The following is a 15,413-nucleotide window of genomic DNA, read 5'->3' on the forward strand; positions in this document are numbered from 1 at the left end:
TCCCCGCCGGTCGACTGGCATGGGGTGATCCCTCCAGTATGACACGGCTGTTGCTTAGAGACTGCGCCGCTGTGAGGTGTTTGGTCTCTCCACAGTCACCGGGGGGATCGCGAGCAAATGAAGCAGGTCAGAGGGCCACGCTGCAAGACAGGAAGCACCAAAAGACACTATTATTACACAGTTAGAGACAAGTGGCTGCTCTCACAGACTTGACAAGCGACTGGCCCTTTGGGAGAAAAAGCAGTTTTCGCTGCAGGTGAGATGCGATAATGAACACAACTGTTTTTCATCTCCTCTCGCCCCCCACAGTGGGTGTTCTTTATTTAAGACAGATAGGAGATGATTTATCTTTTATGATCAATTTCTAGGTTGAGTTAGTTACTGATGGCTACAAAACACTCTGATCCTCACACATTAAATTCATTTCTAAGAAGCTGAGATATCAGACTGGTGTGCCAGCATTATATCCTTCATCCTCTCAAGCGACTTTCCCCTGACTTTTTCTTTTTTGTCTGCTCTTGGTTTAATGTTTTGCCTTTTAGTGGTTTAATAGCGCAGAGCTGTGTGAGTGTTGCAGGACAGAAAATGGGCCAGAGTCCTGTCTAATGTGGGTCACAGTGGTTTATTAAAAGCATGTCCATTTATTCAAGCCTTTCATAGGAAAATGGTTGATTGTGCCTTTGAAGTGCATCAGGCTTTACCAGATTTTTCCCATCTTCAAACAGTGTCATATTTTGTTTTTTGGTTACACCTCTAAAAGCATTTTGTATAAAATCAGATTTGGGGTATGATGAAAACACTTCTGTGTGCAGCTTTCCAAAGACACCTGTAGGCTTTCAGTCTTTACACACACACACACACACACACACACACACACACACACACACACACACACACACACACACACACACACACACACACACACACACACACGTGTGTTAAATAACACTCTTCTGTCAGTCGAATAAACCCCAAATTTTAGAGGCTCCTTTTGTGTTTTTCTGTATCTGGATCAGCTGCTGGCGTCAGGTGGGACCCTTGGGTCAAACCTTGACTTCTGATTGGCTAAATAAGTAGATCAGCTTATTCAGAAGACAACTAATAGAGGACATCTTTGCCTTGGGAGTCCCCTGGCACAGAGAGCCTGAGACAATTGAGCTGGAAATGGATTGGACTGAATAAGAATACGACAGAGAGATGGGAGAGTGAATGTTCTGGATAAATGATGGATTGATCTGTATTTGGCATATCAGTGAAATATTGAAAAGCACTGTCAACATTTGCTGGAGATTTTTTACTGTATCATCTTTGATGTTGCAGTCAAACTGCAAAAGTACAGATGATCAACAGACTGTAGCAAAACTTAAACTGAAAGCATCTGATCTTAACCCACTTGGTGGGTAGTGTTTAATGTACAGGTGTCAGCTCTATCAGGTGCATCATCTACTTATATTTGAATGGCCTCAGCTCACTAAAGGCGACAAGGGAGGGAGAGGAAGAGAGGAGCGAGGTAGAAACTAGGGCACTGTTATCTGGCCCCTTTTTACCAACCACCAGGCAGAAAGCAGAGAATGAGAAAGAAAGAGCCTTGGAGAGAAGGAGAGGGGAGAGGACACCAGCAGTGAAGTGAAGCTTTAGTCAGGACGTGGGAACCTCCAGAGTCAACATCTGACACCAAGGACCTGAAGAAAAACAGCACAAAGACAACCTTGACTGACTCGCACACTCGCAGGGACGTGCAAACCTGCGTCATTGGCTCGGAAAAGACCACAAACATGTTCGAGGAGCAGGCGACCAAGGTCAAAATCACATCCGTGGTGATCGTCGTCGGCATGTCAGCAATGCTGGCGGCGGTGGTGACTGACCACTGGGCTGTGCTCAGCCCCCGGGTGGAGAAGCTCAACGCCACCTGCGAGGCGGCCCACTTTGGCCTCTGGAGGCTCTGCAAGAAGAGCATCTTCATCGTGGAAGAGGACCCTCAGGGCAAAGGCTGCGGGCCAATCAGCTTACCTGGAGGTAAGTTGAGGTCAAGGTGATCTTCATGTCTTATTTATCTTTAATTTAATCTGATTTGTGGTTTTGTTGTGTGGTAGCTGATGGAAAGCTTTCCTGGCTTGAGTTTCCAGGAGTTATAGTGAGAAGATGAAAACTTTGTGACATGTGGATTGGAATTGGTGAATAATAATTAGAGCTTTATAAAACCATATAATTGAATAGATAAAATACCAAGAAAAAAATTCATTCCTCCTAAAACTATTCTTAGGAGGAACTGGAAACAAACCTTTTCCCATTCTCTAAACGTGTGAGGCTCAAGTGTCAGTGTGAGCGTGCAGCAGTGCTGGTCAGCTTTTTTTTTTTCCATCTGTGCAGCTGTCCCTTTCTCTATTTTCTCCTTTCACACGCATACAATGCCACATGCCAGCACATATGTTGGCACGTGCTGGCATGTGTGCATGCATTCACACAAACTCACACACACACGGACATGTGCTTGGACTGAATGTTTAACAGCTCTATGACCAGCTTCCCAGCGAACCATTATTATCTTCCTCAGAGGAAGTCACTGAACAGACTGCCAATTAAGCACATTCCAACGGCTGAAGTCAAGTTCGCAACGGAAGTGTGAATGGAGTTTTTATTTTATTTTTTGCCGTACTTCACAGTTAACACGACTTTGTTGATTTTGTTCCGTTCGGGCTCTTCAACCTTCAGAGTACAAAGAGAAATAAAACTCAGTTTACCTCACAGCCTTTTCCTCTAATTTCCCTGCTGTTTCTCAGAAAACAGCATAGTCTTACATCATTTGTCAAAATACCGTCTGACTCTTTCTATATTAAACTGAAAGCTTGGATGCTTTTTAACTGATACCTCTTTTGTCTTGTCTGACTCATAGTGTCAAAACAGATTTGCAACTGGCTTTGATCAAAATAGACATATAACTGTCTAGAGAGCCATTTTTAAGGATTTTTTTCTGATGCCACTGATAAACAGCGTTTTGAAGGATGCTTAAATTCACTCAGCTGTGGAAAGAACTCCATTAATTGCAAGCTATTAAAAAAAAAGAAAGCAAAAGTACAAGAGAGTCAAAGATGGTGCAAAATCTGTCAAAAAGTCAGGTAATTTTCAAAGTCATTTTAGAAGTCCTTTTGGATACTTGCGTAACATTTCATACTGTAACTCTGAAAATAAGTCAAAAACACAAGTCAAGCTTTTATTTAAGACTCTTTTTCCACCAAAAAAAAAGTCTTTAATTAGAAACTCTCTCTGAACAGAGCCAGCCCTGGGGGTAAAGAGTGTCTCTCCCTGGCCTCTGGCTGTGTGTGCGTGCCTTGCAGCTTAACTGAAAGATTTCGCTCTGACTCTGTCATTGACTTTGCCTCCGGCTTCAGCACCTCAGGATCAGCGCAGGCCTTAATGAAGTGTGGCTTCCCGCTCCAGCTCATGAGTTAGAGTACACCTGGGAGACTCAGGAGGAATGAAGAAGACTTGGGGGGAAAGAAACAGACGATTGCTTGGGCGTGTAAAGGCAGGAATGCCCATGTGGAGAGAGCGAGACTGGGTGCTCTTTTAGAGAGTCTGAAGGTGGAGGAGAGAGATGGGACTTTCTGTCAGGAAAGATGATGCTGCACCTTATTTTACTGCATGTATCTCATGCGAATTGAGGTGGAGGCAAAAGGCAGGTGGAAAAGAAGTGTGACAGCTACCTGTCATAAAAATCTGAACACCTTGCAAAAATAGTCACGGATACATTTTTGTTTAAGACCTTTGCTGGGGATTTGTTTTCCTCGTGGACAAGTCAGTCACCTGTGGAATGCATGAAGGGCAGCATGTAGTATGACAAATGATCCAGTCACAGCCATCACAGCCTGACAGAAGCACTAAAACAGTGTCGGAATATTTGTGCGAAATCTCAAGTGCTTCTCTGGCGCCACACCAAGAGTTCAGCTTAGCCTTAAGTTTGTTTCCATTTCTCCGGGTCTGCAGTGAGAAACAAAAAATATCTACCAGCTGTTTTGTCAGACACCCCTTGGCTACATTCCCACAACCACCATGATGCTTTCACATCTGGGTAATGAGAGAAAATGAGTCACTCTTATATCAACTGAAAAGATCTAGAGATTTTGGTGTGTGGTTGCTCTAGCATTTTACTCCCACGCCAGGCTGAATAGTTTTGGTTACACAAGCCCATCTCTTCTCATTTGTGACCCTGCTGCTCTCTGTTGGCATGGCGGTGCTTCTCTAGTTCTAGCTTCCTTTTATGCACTGTAATCCAAAGACGACGCAGGGCAAGACGCTGATTGGTCAGCCTATTTTGTGCTTTGTGTCACTGAACATCCTTACCAGGCTGACTGACCCGCTCCAGTGCCCAGGAAAAGGTGTCAAAACGCATCCTCTGAGATGCTTTTCTCCACTTCCATCCACCAGGTCAGTCTGCCAGGTCTGCGCAGTTTGACATGAGGCGAGAGAGGACTGCGGAAGTAACAGCCGTTCTCTGCCTTCAGAGGTCTTCTTGTTTCTTGATGGAGTGCTACGAGGCTGAGCGGTGAGGGTTTAGGTAGAGCGCACATTGTATGTGCCTAAAATACTCGAGTGTCTTTTTTTTTACATAAGGGGTTTTTTGTTTGAATTTAAAAAGCCAGGCAACAAAACCGTGCAACTAGGTCTGCCTTGAAAAGTAAATTTGACTGTTCTAATTGATTGCAGACAACAGCTAAAATCCGATTAGTGTGGCTGGCCATGCAGTTCTAATTAATTACTTTGATAGTTTAGGATTTATTAGTCCAGGCGACAAATATGACACCAAAATATGTGGAGTGTGTACAAGCATGCCAGATTCTGAAGGCAAGCAAAAGCAAGCAGAGGGGCTGACTGGCTAACACCTGTGTTACCTTATCTGCGTCTAAATTTAATGTGTCAAGCAGAAAAAGAAGGAAAAAAACAGGTTGCTCATGAGTGCACTATAACAGATTACATCCTTGATGAAGAGTATACCCAAGCAAGTAGCAGTTATTGGACTTAATAACACAGATTTGCATTTTCCCCAAACAGAGGGGGAGTCAGTCGTCATGAGGAGCGTACACAAACCCCTTTTTTCATATAGACACAATTACACAGCTTTTGCGAAAGGGGTTGCGTAACAGCGGCAGCAAAGCAGTGAACCCAAATGACTTTTGAAATTAGCTTCCCACAAATGACGCATGACAGCTTGAGTGCTGTAAAAACCAAACAAACCCTTTATGGATCGCATCATGCAGCTCGGCTGGGAAATCAAGAGCGCAAATGGTGCTTTTGTGCGCACGTATGTGTTCCTTCACATATGTGCTCAGAGAAGCGAGGGAGAAGAGTTCATTATCAATGATGTTTTACTGCTTCCAAGAGGTCAACCATCATGGTGTTTTTTTGGAGCTCCAAAAAACACCTTCAAGTTTAAAAGCTTGCCTCTGACACAGTGCCTTTCAAATGCCCTCGATTCGTAGACACAGTAGCACCAACATCACCTTGAGCCACTCTTTTCTCTTTCTTTCCAACCACGCTCTGAGCGCAGAGCCCAAAACTGCGGAGGTGTGTCGCTGGAATTTGGTATTCAGAAAACAACTCACAGCTTCAAAATTTCAGATGAATCATTCCACGATATGTAAATTAGAAATATATAAAAAGAAATTACAGAGCTCAGGGCTGGTGTCGCTTGCAGGATGAGCAGAGGACTAAGAAACTTTACTGTTTTGAATTTCATAATAAAGGTCAGGACACACACAGGAGACATGAGGGTAGTGAGGACTCTCCTGTGCTGTTTTGTCCCAGATACCGGTGCTCAGGCGGAATAGCCATTCAAATACCACCATGATACATCCCATTCACATTGACCCAGAACTACCCGGTCGCTCTGTTTAGCTAGAAAACCAGAACAGTTTCCTAATTACCTAATATTATGTTTTCTTTGACAATCCTGCAGCAAATTCTGTACAATCTTCTAGATTATTATGTTTAAAAACATAGAAGTAATTCTGTTTAACCGTAGTGCAAAAACCACAGGAATGCTTAACTGGAGGAAGATTGAAAGGAAGAGCTAAGGTGGAAGAGAGAAACGGGCATAGTGACAGGTAGAGCGAGGAGGATGAAGAGTAAGGAATGGGTAAATTGGAAGCTGAACATCAAAGATAGAAGGTGGCAGCAGCAGAGTTTAATGGAAAGAGGTGAAACTAAAATGACAGGCGATAGCTCGTCCTAATCACTCTCCCCTGGAACTAAATCTCCACATTACCCTGACTGCAAGGTCGATGATACGCACCCAGATGTTCTCTTCTTCTGTGAATGCTCACTGTTTAGATTAACCATCGTGCTTGATTTGGGTTTTTTTTTTAACTATTTGTGGGCAGCGTGCTTTTGCTAAAATTCAAAATGTTAATGTTTGTGCTGGATTGCAATCATACTAACAACAGGGTAACCGTAACTTGGCAACAGAAGTTACAATTTTTTGGCACGCACAAATCAGCAGTGCGGTTAAATTGCTTTGATGAATCACGTATGCATATCTCCACGATGCCGGCGGCTTTTGACACCTCGGATAGAAAATGTGTTGAGCTGCCCGCCCTGTCTTCTGTCTGTTTTAAGCAATGAGGAAAAGAGAGATTTATTCTCTGGACTTTTCATCTTCTAACACTGAGTTTTTCTAATTATGTGGTATGATCTTTTTTTTCTTCCAATGAATCAGCAAATCACATAATGTAACAAAAATGATTATGTGCAGACTGGCATGCTACTTTTGCAACAACAAAAAAAATCTGAGGCTCTGATTTAACTTTGAAGCTACAAACAAGTTCTGTTAAAGCTTTTACAATATAAAAAATGCAGTTGAAAGATCATAATGTGAAATATCTGTTAGGTACTAGATATACAAGTCATAATGATGACTTAGTTTGTTAACCATCAACCTGTATTTTTCCAGATTTATTGCACATACATCTGTGTATTATTTTTAAAATACATAAAATCGCACTTATAGTTGTGTGCTACAGTGTGTTTCATAAACTTTCACTCCCCAAGGGTTACTGGAATTAGATTAAATTTTAATTGAAAGTGTCGTAACATTGTGCGTAGCTACAGCTCCATGCTGCAACATTAACAATGAGGCTCTATTATTTCCATGCTTTCCACAGAGGTCATCAGCTTGTTAGAATGGAGACTGAGCACTGTTAAATCCTGCCCACACTGGAGGGAAAAACAATACATTGCTCTTTAATGACTTTGTATTGTCACCATTTGTGTTCCATCTAGATTGTTAAGCTATTTCTCCAAGCTGTCTTGCTCATGTAAAAGCAGCATCGTGACTATATACTTTATAGGGTTTGCAGAATCTGGCCCAAAGCAGAGAAAGCATCCAGCGTTCTCAAGTCTATTATGTTGAAATGGAGTGGCTGTGTCATTATGACCATTTCACACATCAGTTTAATGCATTAGATGAATGTAGACAGCTAGGTGTGATCAAGCATCTACTGAACTTTGCTTTTGAATCAGGTTCAACCTGACTCGCTGTGTTTGTATGATGAGATGTTTTAGATCTCTAATCAACACTTAATTATTGGAAGTATCTGTCTGAATTCAAGTCTGTAACAGCCTGAAAACACAACACAGGCTATAAAAATGTCTGCGAATGTCTGGCGCTTAGGGGGCAGCAGTTGGACAATATTCAACTGTTTTGTTTTTTTTGACGAGCAGCTAGTGACAGCTAATAGAAGAAAACAGACTGAAATCAAAGACTTACTTAAAAGTGCAGCAAATTTCAGGGGATAAATCACTGTTATCCACATAAACCGCAAACAGACGGGGAAGCTTCAGAGGACTAGCAACAATCCTTTTTTATTACTTTCAACATTGAAACTCTCAATCAGGATAAAACAATTAAAGAGCAGTTTTGTCTTTTGGAGCTTCTTTGCGTAATTCTAAGGGTCTTTTATTTGTCTTATCTTTGTGTGGAAGGCAGATAATGGTCTTCAGAGAGACAGGAGAAAATCTCACAGCCACACAAAAACACATATTAAGTCAGATTAGATTAGCCTCACAGGTAAAGACGCTTAATGAGAGATGACCGATAAAAAGAATTTATTGTGTATTATATAATATATTGTTTTAATAATATCTGTATAATGTCTGTGCTGCACTTTGACCTCGCCCCCACTTCCAGCCTCACACACACACACCCATGCACACGCTCACACGTACGAGCACAGTCCCCTTGATATGCTTTTACATGTGCAAATAGCATTCAGGCTAGCCAAGACCTGCAGCAGCCTGTTGCTAGGTTACCTCTTTAGTGATTCTTTCTCATCCCGAGTAACAAACAGCCCCACTGTTGCCTGGTACACACACGTAGTACATGCACACACACACGCAGACATATAGGCAGACACCGGCACACAAACATTGTCCATCTCTGTGTAGACAGAGAAAGCACCTGTCTGCTTTATGGGTTTAATCTCAGCGAGAAGGGAACGAAGGGACACTCACTTGGCCTTTAAGGTCCACTCCACCTCTCGCTCTGAGCCAAGCTGCCTTCAGAGGCAACAAATAGATAAATGTGTGGGAAATGACTGCACCCAGGAATCATTTTTCTACAGCTATGAGGTTATTTTAAAGATTGTGGTCAAAGGAGTAGAGTTTGGGCAAGCAAAGTGCAGAGATGCATCATTCCCTTGTAGAAATCGGTGTGAACTCATTTCAGAGGAATACAGCCAACAGGGGAGACAGTGAAGGATTTAAGTATAAACTTTATTCTAAGATGATGGCACGCCACAGAACACTGCTATGACTTGGAGGGGGTGTTGAGCATACTGGGATCATAAAGCCAAAGAGGAACTTCAGCCATTATCATTGTTGATTTTTTAAGTGTTGTGAGTATTAAGGACGCCACAGAACCGTGCAGCAGAGAATATTTGACGCCGACCTTTTTGTAGTGGTCACCATCAAACGACATGGAGGGCCGTTTCTTATTTATACATTAAGTTTGTTTGTTTGTTTTTGAATTGTTTTCATATGTCCTTAATCGACCACTTAGCATTAATTTGCAGAATGCCAGCATTTTACGGTCTAAATTAGCTTACCTGTAAAAGAAAGAAGCAAACTTGGGACAACTTTCTTTTTATTTAATTTACATAAATTCACCAGCCACCTTATAAGGTATGCCTAGCTGGTACTAGGTTGGACCTCATTTTGACTTCATTGCTGCCTTAATTCTTCATGCCATAGATTCAATAAGGTCCTGGAAACATTCCTCAGAGATTTTGTCCGTATTGACATTATTGCATCACACAGTTGTTGCAGATCTGTCTGCAGCACATCCATGATCCAAATCACCTGTTCTACCACATCCCAAAGATGCACAATTGGACTGAAATCTGGTGACTGTGGAGTCATTGTCATGTTCAGGAAATCGGTTTGAGATGATCTGAGTTTTGTGCCATGATTCAATATCCTCCTGGAAGCAGCCATTAAAAGGTGGGTACACTGTGGTCATAAATGGGTGGACACCCATATGGAAAAGAAAAAACTTATAAAAGACTTGCATCAGATGTGGCCTACTTCATATAGTGAATTATATAAGGCTTATATGATTTACTCATGAAAGTGGCCACTTTCTCATTACTTTCATATATTGTTTTAGTAAGGATCCAAAACATACAAGTTTCATTTATATAATTTTTCAAGGGATCTTATATCTGTTTTCACTCTTGTATGCTTTTCATACAAGTTTCACACAAGACAGATACAAACTTTATAAGATTTATATATATATATATATCTCTTTTCCATATGGGCATGGTCAGCAAGAATACTCAGGTGGGCTGTGGTGTTTAAATACTGCTAAGTTGGTACTAAGGGACCGAAGGTGCGCCAAGAAATTAATCAGAAACTGAATTCTTTATTAATCCGGAAGGAAATTATGTGGTCACAGCTGCTCCAAGACAGTAAGAACACAAGTTAAAGTACCAGCTCTTACTTTCTTTCTCTTTCCCCCACTTCACTACACCACCAGCAGCAGTTTGAAACTTTGAACTAAGGCAGGAAGGCTCCATGCTTTCATGGTGTTTATGTCAGATTCTGACTTGACCATTTGAATTTCGGGGGAGAAACCGAGACTCATCGGACCAGACAAAGTTTTTCCAATCTTCTATTCTCCAGTTTTGATGAGCCCATATAAATTGTCTACTGTAGTCTATTTGCGTCATGGCTCAATGTGTTGTGTGGTCAGAGTGCTCTTCTGCATACCTTGTTTGTAACAAGTTTCTTTGACCTCTGGCATCGATGAGACATTTTCACCCAGGGCACTGGATATATTCTCTTTTTTGGACATTCTCTGCAAATCATAGAAATGGTTGTGTGAGAAAATGCCAGTAGACCAGCCCATCTGTTCCTTCGATTTCCTTTTTTTTCCTATTCAGTTTGAGCTTTAGTATGTTTTCTTGACAATATGTACATGCCTAAAAGCCTAACAGCATTTTATTTGCAATATATATCAGATTTTCAACTCACCCTGTGGGCGATCTTAATCCTTCAAACACGGGTCCTTTACCAGAGGCATGAGAGTTTAAGGGTCCTGCACAGCATCTTTGCTGTTCCTAGGACTGTGCTCTACTGGACAGAGATCTCAGATGTCATTTGTGGGATCTGATGGAACCACTCACCCTTGGCACTTCTCAGACTTTACATCTTCCTTTTTTCTGATGTTGCTATGATTCGTTATAGCTACATCTGTCACTATGACCTTCTTCCTCTGCTTGTCGACTACTACTATGCACACTTGGTTAGCCATCATCAGCTTGATCATCTGTATCTGGATCCATCTGCATCTAGAAGTCCCACAGGATCTTCATTCTCAACCTCCCTTGTGGGCTGCCACTTTACATATGGCCACACACAGAGTTTAGATGTTTAGATGTTCATTGTCACAACAGTATTACAAAAAAAACAGTTGTTCATGCAAATCTACAAAATTTCCAGATGATAAAACTAACAAGACTGTTTTTGCAGTACTGTGTGCTCACAATAGTCTTATGCACCATTTAATGTAGTGTATCAGTCATAACTGTAAAATGTCAGTCAGTAATGTTACCTTGCTACCAGATCTACGTAGGTGGAAGCTGTTCAGCTTTGTCAGTGTGATCAATCGGCAGCTCTGGTGTGGACTGGAGTCGTTAGAGCATCCCACAGACTGTACTGTGAAAATTGCCATCCTTCACAGTAAAGGGACATAAAGATTTAAGTCCAGAATACTGCTCGTTAGAAGTAATAAATCAAGAACATTGTATATGAACACAATACACAGATTTATATTAACAATAATTAACTTCCAAAAAAGTTACAAGTTACAGTATAGTATGATTATCAGGTGTTTCATGTGTGTGAAATTAGTTCTAGATACACAAGGCATGAGTTTCATAAAGTCTATTGATAGAATAATAGCTGATAAATAAAGTAGTTTAAAGCACAGCATGGACAAAAACTAGGTTTAGGTTAGTAGAAATGCAACAAACCACGATCCCTGTTTAGTTTGTCATAGCTTTGTATATGTATGTGTGCGTGTGCGTGTGTGGGGACCAAAATCTGACATTTACTATACTGGTGGGGAGTTTCTGCACCGTGGGGACCAAAATCCAGGTCCCCTCTGGGTTGAAAGCAATTTTCACGCTCAAAATGTGGTTTTAGTGTCAGGGTTACAATTAGGTTATGGTTAGGTTTAGGGTAAGGGTCAGGGTTAGGCATTCATTTTGGATGGTTAGGGTTAGGGGCTAGGGAAAGCATTATGTCAATGGGATGTCCCCACGAGGATAGCAAACCAGACGTGTGTGTGTGTGTGTGTGTAATTAATTCATATGGTTTTCTAACAGACTACAAGGATTCAGTCTGCACTATTGTCTCACCCTCCTGTTTCATCTCCCTCTTTCTTTCTCTCTCACCTCTTTTCCCCATCCTTTCTTACTCTGCAGCAAAAAACTGCTCCTACTTCAAACACTTTACGTCGGGGGAGGAAGCTGAAGTTTTTGAAGTCAAGACCCAGAAAGGTGGGTGTTTCCTCAAAGCCACACAGGCTACATGTGTTACAACAGCATCCAACTCTGAAAAAAAAAACAGGCAGAAATCTGTGGTTTGCCTTTTGATTTTCCATATAATAAGATAAAGCTTTAACATAAATACAGTGCACACCATTTCGCTCAGAAATCAGATGAGAAATGAATCTTCTACAGCCTCAGATTTGATCTTTTTATCCCTTTTGTATTTTCAAAGTAAATGTGATTCAGTGAAAAAGCGACTCTCTTCTTATGATGACAAGCTGATGCTTTTAACTTCAGGTAGAGAGAAAGACACACTGCACACAGACATAAAGATATACGTTTAGAGAACACTGCTTTAGATAAACGTTATAGGTACACTCCACGGGTACAGTATATGTATATATGCACTACACAGTATACACTATATATTCTCAGTTTTTTAATTCAGGTGCTTTAGGTCCCATCTCCATAGGTGTATGAAATCAAGCATCTAGCCATGAAGTCAGCCTTTACAAACATCTATTTAAAAATGGGTCACTCTAAAAAGCACATTGAATTTCTCATTTCTCTCTTCCTAGATTTTCCATCACCAACTGAGTGCTGTGTTATATGGAAGGGTTTAGCCACAAATAGGCAAACCAGGGTTGCCATGGTGTGTATAAGTCACCGTTACTCTGCTGACTCAAAGACTGCAGAGTCCCAAACCTCCTGCAGCCTTAACACTGGCAAAACTGTCTGCCAGGAGCTTCGTAGCAGGGGTTTGAATGGCTGAGCAGCTCCTGTAGGTGTAATTTGTAGCTTGCCAAGTACTTTTGTCCATATAGTGTAAAGACAGGGCAGGACATTTACAGTACCCTGTAAACACTAATGAAATTTGCTAATATCAAGAATATTTTAAAAAATAGATGAATGGGAAAAACAAGAATTCATAGTTTTATCTTGTAGTAGAATAATACAAGATAAATATACTTTCATATGATAATAATATGTGCAGAAATACATGAAAAAAATATATGTAAAATGTTTATGGCTATAGTTACTGCTTTATGTGTGGATTTTTATGGTGTATTGAGCTGTGTTTGCCTTCTACAGATTCATGCTTTATTATGGTGCTTATATGACTCCATGTAAAGGCATTTATAATATGTTTCATACAAGCATGGCTGGAAACATCACTTACAACACTGAGACCAAAAAAACCCCAAATGCAATAAACAATATATATGATATTTTTTAAAGTCTAAAAATAAATTATAACAGAAAACTTTACGTAGAATAAAATACAAGAAACAACATCAAATTCAGACTGTCTGAAAACACCTGCTCAGCAGTGAGGCACAAACACGTAACTGTGTCTGAAATGCACAAACACTGGGAAGCATTCACATACCTTCATACACACAGACAGACAAAAGTCCTGAAAAACAACCTGCACTGGAAAGACGGAGTGTAAGGTTGTTTTACACTCGGTGTTATTCCCCAGCTGAAATGGAATAGGACGCTCCAAGGATCATTTGAGTCACAGCTGGAGTGTTACAGAGAAGAAAAGAATAGATTATCTTTATCTGGAAAACAGACAAAAAGGAAGAGGGCGGGAAGAGAGCGACAAGTTCTAATCATCTTGTTATAAGCCTTCAGTATCTTATCTGTCATGCAAGCGGCATTATTGCCAGTTTGGATAAATGGCTGTTGTTTTAAAAGTGGGGCTAATTTAAAGGCTAATTATCTGTGACATAACTCGGCTGAGCGCAGTACTGAAACAATTATTATGTAAACGATACTGTAATCCTCCCCTTCTGTTCCTACCCACTGTCTCGGTTTTTAATCACCTCCACTTTCTCTTCTTCCCCTGCTCTCAAAGACGACCGTGTTTACTGTATTTTTCCCTCTCTTCGTTTCCCCTTTTCGTTCATCTACTTCTTACTAATTTCTACTAATTTTTTTCTTCTCTTTCTGCAGAGTACAATATCTCAGCAGCAGCCATTGCCATCTTCAGTCTGTTCTTCATGATCCTGGGCACCCTGTGTGTAATCTTCTCCTTTGGGAAAGGGCGGGACTATCTGCTCCGGCCTGCTGGGATGTTTTTTGCCTTTGCAGGTCAGCTATTACAGATGATTTTGCCTTGTATTTACAGCTCAATATGAGCTGTGTCATTGTCATTGTGTTGCACACCCTCTTCACTGGTGATAAATGTTACTTATGCAGAGTTAATAAAATTGTTTCATGTTTGTGAGAGACAGAGAGAGAGAGGTGTCAAATGCCGATAGAGTTGATGTTTCTCTGAGGTGCCAATTTCAAATATCTAAGTGTTAAATTACCTATGATTGGTGTGAGCGCCGATCTGTTCCAAACTTAAAATAAAACTGACAATCTTCTAGTATAAACGAGAAACTGTGACAGCGTTTGACTGAACCGTCTTGACAACACAAATGGCATGAATGCAAATGAAGCATCTGCTTTTTCTGAAGCCGATTATAACCAGTTCTCTCTTTCTGGCACGCAGGCCTTTGCATCATCATCTCTGTCGAAGTAATGCGCCAGTCTGTGAAGCGCATGATCGCCAGTGATGAGACCATCTGGATTGAATACTACTACTCCTGGTCATTTACCTGCGCCTGTGCCTCCTTTACGCTGCTCATCCTCAGTGGAGTCGCCCTGCTCCTCATCTCCATGCCTCACATGCCACGTAACCCCTGGGAGACATGCATGGACGCTGAGCCTGACACCTTAGATTAGCCACAGGTGATGTAACAGCTATATCTTTAAAAAAAAAAGAAAGAAAAAAAAACCACACACACTCTCACACACACAAACAACTGTAACTATAACCAACTTTACTCTGAAAGGAGATGTTTTCTCTTTCTGTTATTATTGCGATCAATTTTCCAAAGCATTAAAAGATTTTCTGCATCATTTCTCATGATCACGTCCATTGGTTTCATTCAGTGTTTACCAAAATATTAACACAAAATATCAACACGTTGTAGAACAATTGGGACCAAGAACTGTTTAAAAGTAGGTAAGTTATATCTGAGATCTGAGACTGATTTGCCAAGACTCATCTTTATTCTGTATTTCTAAAAGCTCCTATTACTTTTTTCTTAAAATTCATATTTTCAAGTAACTATGACTTATGTTACAGTACCAGATCAGCCATGAAAGAAGTAAATATCGTTGTGACAATAAATAAATGATTGGACACACAATGATTGGCAAAAGCTGTGTGACATCTGAAGAGTGGATTCCTTCAAACAGTCCCAGGCTTTTTTTTTTCGTCATTTTTGTCTGTATGTCAACCAGTAAATCATTCCTGAAATGTTACTGCATTAAAGGAAATTAAGTCTGAAGTTTTTCTGCTTAGCATAT

At 40.8% G+C, this 15,413-nt stretch overlaps 1 protein-coding gene and 1 long non-coding RNA gene across 2 annotated transcripts; one reads left to right on the forward strand and one right to left on the reverse strand.

The window, feature by feature from the left end:
* The first annotated feature begins 1,168 nt into the window (after nt 1-1,168).
* Nucleotides 1,169-14,825, forward strand: LOC120746440 (voltage-dependent calcium channel gamma-1 subunit-like). The gene is made up of 4 exons (XM_040051859.1): nt 1,169-2,016; nt 11,982-12,056; nt 14,007-14,144; nt 14,551-14,825. The coding sequence occupies exons 1-4, from the start codon at nt 1,776-1,778 to the stop codon at nt 14,781-14,783; spliced, it is 687 nt and encodes a 228-aa protein (XP_039907793.1). The 5' UTR covers nt 1,169-1,775; the 3' UTR covers nt 14,784-14,825.
* LOC120746449 lies at nt 9,897-12,939 on the reverse strand. Its single transcript, XR_005698844.1, has 2 exons — nt 11,952-12,939; nt 9,897-11,228 (listed from the first exon to the last, which is right to left on the reverse strand). It is a non-coding gene; the product is annotated as an uncharacterized LOC120746449 (long non-coding RNA).
* Nucleotides 14,826-15,413: the final 588 nt, after the last annotated feature.

This window comes from Simochromis diagramma, unplaced genomic scaffold, assembly GCF_900408965.1.
Source record: "Simochromis diagramma unplaced genomic scaffold, fSimDia1.1 OVJJ01000321.1, whole genome shotgun sequence".
Classification (NCBI taxonomy): domain Eukaryota; kingdom Metazoa; phylum Chordata; class Actinopteri; order Cichliformes; family Cichlidae; genus Simochromis; species Simochromis diagramma.